The 6,194-nt window shown below is 39.9% G+C and overlaps 1 protein-coding gene across 1 annotated transcript; it reads left to right on the top strand.

The window, feature by feature from the left end:
• The first annotated feature begins 758 nt into the window (after window positions 1-758).
• On the top strand, window positions 759-4,858 carry LOC111834213 (SLIT and NTRK-like protein 1). Its single transcript, XM_023793249.2, has one exon. It carries the CDS (start codon window positions 1,947-1,949, stop codon window positions 4,026-4,028), a length of 2,082 nt encoding a protein of 693 aa, XP_023649017.1. The 5' UTR covers window positions 759-1,946; the 3' UTR covers window positions 4,029-4,858.
• The last annotated feature ends 1,336 nt before the right edge of the window (window positions 4,859-6,194 follow it).

Raw genomic sequence — 6,194 nt, 5'->3', positions numbered from 1 at the left:
GCAAGTAGCAATGGAAATAACTGTTCTATAATTATACAGGTACAAAACATAGAGATTAACACAAAAAAATGGCTTTTTGAAGTTTTGGTTCATTGAACATATAACATTATATACTGTAGATTCTGTTGGATAACCCAATAAATTATTTTGATTAACCATAATAAGACTCAACATATCAAGATGATTTTTTAAAATAATAAATTTAACAAAAATTGTGATGAAAATTGCTAAATTGAAAGGTCAATATGTTCAGCAGGATGCAGTTATGACCAAAGGCAGCAAGCAAGAGACTGTGGTAATATAGCATTGAATTACCATTACACTGAAATGTATCTGATATGTATTTAAAAGTGTTTGTCAGTATGCATTTTACAATGCTTAGGTTATCAGTAGATAGCAGATTATCACCTTGGGTAAACAGGCTCCAGAATGTTATAATATTTGCTAACTAGCAGCATTGGGGAACTGCTACTCAGCCAATAGCCAAACGTAGCTTGAGAACCAACTATGTTACATGAAGATATATTGAACCTGGTGATCGACAAAACTTAAACTGACTGACAATAAAACTAAATCTTAAAACAAGCACAATTTTATTACATCTAAGGTCACTGTACCATCCATAATGTTATGAACTTTTTCCCCCAAGCACATGTACTATTAAAAAGAAGGAGCTATGACGTGTAACTGGATTAGGTATGCAAATGAAATGGTGCAGAGAGATTAAATTAACGATTCGGCGACAAATCGTGGTCAGAGTAATTAAGGTCTTTGTAAAACGATCAAGTGTATTCGATGGTTACAATTAAGCCGCACTGCACTGAGCTCTATAGCGCAAATTCCACAATAAACAACATAATCGGTACATTATCTAAATAAACGTGACTTACATTTCCAGTCGACATATGACCATATATTCGTTATTGCTACAAGATTCATTTTCTATATACCGAGATACTGATTTTGCAGACATGACATACAGTTAATTATTTAGCCGCATTCAGCTGCAGTTCTCTACCTCAGCTACAGCTTCAACGTAAGCAACACCTGTATTCATTGTCTGGCGCAGTCGGCTATTAAATTCTAGTTAATAAACAGTTTGTTTCTACTATAGGGTTAATTGCTTTTTAAAACTGTAATATTCCAAAGCAGCGCCAGAGAAACCAACTTTAAAATCAGAAAATCGCAAGTATCTTTACATATAACCTTATCGGCAAATGAAGGGATGATAAAACATTACACGCCAGGGTCCAAAGCGATCTGTGCAGACAAAGGATATTTGAACATTTTTGACGAGTGAGGATTATTTTTTTCTTTTTTCCTCCTATCTAGCAATCCCTCGGCAGACAGGTTTTTGCCATTGCAGCTCAGCAGAGGGTGTTAGATCTGTCTCAGAGCACAAGGCTGTAGCGAACAGAGCCTTTTCGTAACCCCGTTTATAAATAAGAAACACGGGGTGGAAATATAACCTGGAGAAAATGACCAAGAGCGAAAAGAGAAAGATGCAAGGATTTTGGATTTTTTTAAATGCCCATGATCGGCTGTAAATTTTCGATTCTGTTTCATTTCAGCACCGGGGAGTGAGAAAAGCACCCACTAGAAGAACCGCACTGCAAGGAAAAATAAATAAATAACCGACGGATTATTATTTTTTGGAACAAAAGGTCAGTTGTAAAATTAAGATGCGTGGCAGAGCGATGCGTTTAGTTATAATTTTGCTGTTTTCAGCTGCATAATGGTGTTTCGAACAAAAGAAATTGTTCAGTAGGCTATATAGCATTTTGTGAGTAACAGTGCACGTCTGGACAAAGCTGGCTACATTGGAATGGGTGAAAATACTTACTGTCGTCGTAATTTTTAGACAGCATTTTAATGTAAAATGTCAAATACTTGATTTTCTTCATCGCATTCATGCCTTGAAATCGGAATGAATTGTTCGCATTAAAATGCTGCTTTGGATTGTGTTGCTGAAGGCGACTCTTTGTGTTGCTATTGGGAATGTTACAAGGGACATTTGTAAAGAGCAGATCTGCTCATGCAATGAAATAGAGGGTGATTTGCACATTGACTGCGAGAAAAGGAGCTTTTCAAATCTCCACCATTTAACTGGTCCCAGCTCTCAGTTTTATCACTTGCTACTTCACGGAAATTCATTGTCAAGACTGTTTCCCAATGAGTTCGCTAACTTTTATAATGCTGTTAGTTTACATTTGGAAAACAACGGTTTGCACGACATTGTTCCCGGTGCTTTTCTGGGATTGCAGCTTGTCAAACGACTTCACATAAATAACAACAAGATACGATCGTTTAAAAAGAGCACATTTTTAGGCTTGGACGACCTGGAATATTTGCAAGCGGATTTCAATCTGCTGAGAGATATTGACCCAACTGTGTTTAGAGACCTAAATAAACTTGAAGTTTTAATTCTGAACGATAACCTTATCAGTGCACTTCCCAATAACGTGTTTCAGCACGTCCCGATAACCCATCTCGATCTGCGTGGGAACAGAATTAAAACGTTGCCTTACGAAGGACTTCTTGAGCAAATACCAGGGATAGTGGAGCTTTTATTAGAGGACAACCCCTGGGACTGCAACTGCGATCTGGTTTCTTTAAAGGAATGGCTTGAGAATATCCCAAAGAATGCTTTAATCGGAAGGGTCATCTGTGAGGCGCCAACCCGACTGCAGGGAAACGACCTAAACGACACGACAGAAATCGATCTGTGTCCTTCAAAGAGTGGGATTGATTCCAGTTTGGTTGCCCCTCCTACCCAAGAAGAGACTGCTGATTCTGGACCACTTTCAACGCCTTATAAAATACATGGCGAAGTCGAGTCCCCGACGCCAGGATCTGGGCAAAAGTGGCGTTCAAAATCACGGGAAAACTGGCAGCTGAAAAACAAGCCCACGGCTATGGCGCCTGCAAACAGCAAAAGCGAGCAGCAGTACATCGTGTCATGCCCGGTTTCGTGTAGCTGTAAACTGCTGGAGTCCAGACAAGGTCTCAGAGTTAATTGCGAGGGCAAAAAAATAGCAACATTGTCCAGCCTAAAGCCTAAACCCACTAGTGTGCAGGAACTCAATCTAAGAGACAACAACATACACAGTGTGAAAAAGAATCAATTTCAAGATTATCAGAATATGACTCTGCTTGATTTGGGAGGAAATAATATAAAATTAATAGAAAACTCCACCTTTCAAAATCTAACGGGATTGAGATGGCTATATATGGATAAGAATTATTTGGATACACTGATCCCTGAGATGTTTACTGGATTGCAAAATCTGGAATATCTAAGTCTGGAATATAATAATATCCAAATGATAACTGCAGGGACATTCAACCCCATGCCTAATTTGAGGGTTTTGTTTCTTAACAACAATCTGTTAAAATCACTACCTGTGGATGTTTTTCTTGGAGTGTCCTTGTCAAAAATTAGCCTGCACAATAATTACTTTGCATTTCTCCCTGCGGCCGGTGTCTTAGACCAGTTAAATGCTATTATACAAATTGATTTGCACGGCAATCCATGGGAGTGTTCGTGCAATATAGTACCCTTTAAACAGTGGACTGAAACGCTTGGATCAGAGGTTGTAGTGAGCGACTTAAAATGCGAATCGCCCGAAGAATTCTGGAAAAAAGATTTCCGGCTGATCAGTAACGACCTGCTGTGCCCCCAGCTTTACAGCAAAATCCTGCCCACATATTCATCTAAAAACAATTCAATTTCCGCAGACAAGGGGACGCGGTCCAACTCTTACCCGGAACCGAGCAGAGTTTCCATCTCTGTGCTGGTCCCCGGTCTGCTCTTGGTTTTTGTCACATCTGCGTTCACTGTTGTTGGAATGCTTGTCTTTATCTTAAGGAATCGTAAAAGGTCAAAGAGAAGAGACGGAAACTCGTCGGCTTCGGAGATAAATTCCCTTCAAACAGTGTGCGACTCATCGTACTGGCATAGCGGGCCTTACCTCGCAGACGGTGCGCACAGAGCCTATGACTGTGCTACTCACACGCTCACTGACTAGTATTGTGGAGAACTAGAAAACAATAAACAAAGGAATACAAACAGTAAAAGAGCGATCTATTCCGTGTACTGCTTTACAGACGGGAAAAATTGCTAAAATGCAACGCATTCGCGTGGTCGAATATATAGTCTATTTTTGTTCGTTTCAGTTGACTACAGTGCCAGTAAATATTTACGAATGAACTATTTGTAATATATGTACAGATCCTCGCCAATGCAGATAATTTGCAATGAGAACACATGAAAGAAGAAAGAAGACTTGGTTGGAAAGAGCTGCACGAGCGCATGATTGTAATGTACAAAAATGACTGTATCATACCTGCATGATTCGCATGGTCTCAAAGAACCACTGCGATCCATAGCTGTAAAATGAAAAACATATCTAACCCCGTCCTTAATGTTATATATATATATTAAAAGTGCCATTTCTCTATTTTTTGTGAAAACGCGGTAACGATTTGTATTCATTGTTTAAAACAGTAACTTGCAGACAGAATGCAGAATTTATGCACGTGTTTTGTTGCTCATTTTTATAGAGGATTAAGGGTAATTATACTTTTCGCAGATTTTGCATATCTGCTGAGTCACCTCCTCCTGAATGTAAGCTGTGCTGTTGCTCCAGTGTGCCAGTAGTAAACATTCAGAGATACAGATGCAGATAAGGGTGGCCAATTAACATCACAATACTGCTTATGCTGCGAAAGTAATGTCGCAGAACGTTTCGTAACATTGTGTTAATACGTATACTGTGGGCAAGGAGATACGACTTACCAGAACAGTCGATGGTTTTTATAACGTCAACATTTTTCAAAATTAAAATGCTTCAACTAAGACTGTTTCAGTATGTGCGTAGACTAACCAATTGACCCACATAAAAGATTTACATTTTAAGCATTTCACAACAAAAAAGGTTTTTCCTTTCTACCGTAGGAAACACGGAAATAATTTTGCTTTCTTTTGAGAACTACTGTCTGGGCGAAGTAGAGGGGGGCACAACAAATTACGCCTTCATCAGCAACTGAGTTAGGACGATAATCAAATTACATTTCTGTTGTCACTATTACGAATGTAATGTCAATCCAATTATATTTCTCAGTTAAACTCACGAGGTCGCTGTTGCACCTCAGCTCGTGGGCAGCCAGAATGAAAGTTTTACTAATGGCGCTTTTCCACTGCATAGTACGGCACAGCACGGTTCAGTACAGCTCACCTTGGTTTGGCTCAGTTTGCATTTCGACTGCAGTTTAGTGCCGCTTTAGAGTGGGCGGGATTATTCACGTGTCGTTATAGTTGCGCCGCCTCTATTGCCGTGACATCATCGTAAATGCGCCACAAACAAACACACAACAATGGAGCATATCGACGGAATGGTGTTCTTCATTTTCGGCATGTGGATGTTTTTAACAGCAAGACCATTTTTAGACAAACAAACAAAATGGTGCGTCCGAACCTTCGCTGGCTGTGCTAAAAATCTAGCGGGTCTGTTGTGTCTCGTGTCGCAAGTTCAGTGACGCAGTAATGACGATTTTCTCCGGCCAATCAGTGACCAGTAGAGTTTACACGTCACGTTTTGGTAACGGTTCGGCGCGCTTGGAACCTCGGCTGAGGTGGTACTAAAAAAAGGACCAGGTACCAGGTACTGTTCCCAGTGGAAAACCCCCCAAAAGTGAGCTGAACTGAACCGTGTCGTGCCGTACTATGCAGTGGAAAAGCGCCAAAACATTCTTGTTCTTGTAGAACTGCATCTCTTCCCCGACGTGTTCTCACAGTATAAATGCACTAGTTACTATTTTATTGCACGCGTATTAAAAGCCTTCAAATCTTAAGTTAAAACTGACTACGTTTAGCATTCATTTTTACGGCAACGAAAGTGGCGCAGTGTGACCAACTAGTTATCAATTTATGTTATTTTTGACCATACATGTCATTAATCAGTTAGGTGGAGATAAATTTTGTGGGTTTTAGCTATGTTTGTTACTGATTACATATTTTTTCATCCATCCATCCACCCATTCATCCATCCATCCTTCTGTCTTGCTCAAGGCAGTTTAGGAAGCTTAGGCAGCATAGGGCACAAGGTACAAACACCCTAGACAGAATTCCAGTCCATTGGAAGGTAATGTAGAGTTCACCAAATTCTTCCTATCTAAACAGCAGAAATGAATCC

Source organism: Paramormyrops kingsleyae, chromosome 1 (genome assembly GCF_048594095.1).
Source record: "Paramormyrops kingsleyae isolate MSU_618 chromosome 1, PKINGS_0.4, whole genome shotgun sequence".
Taxonomy (NCBI): domain Eukaryota; kingdom Metazoa; phylum Chordata; class Actinopteri; order Osteoglossiformes; family Mormyridae; genus Paramormyrops; species Paramormyrops kingsleyae.
This window is presented reverse-complemented; position numbering and strand designations above follow the sequence as displayed.

What these genes read in the sequence shown, in the direction of transcription:
- LOC111834213 (XM_023793249.2), top strand. Translation starts at nt 1,947, where the DNA reads ATGCTGCTTTGGATTGTGTTGCTGAAGGCGACTCTTTGTGTTGCTATT.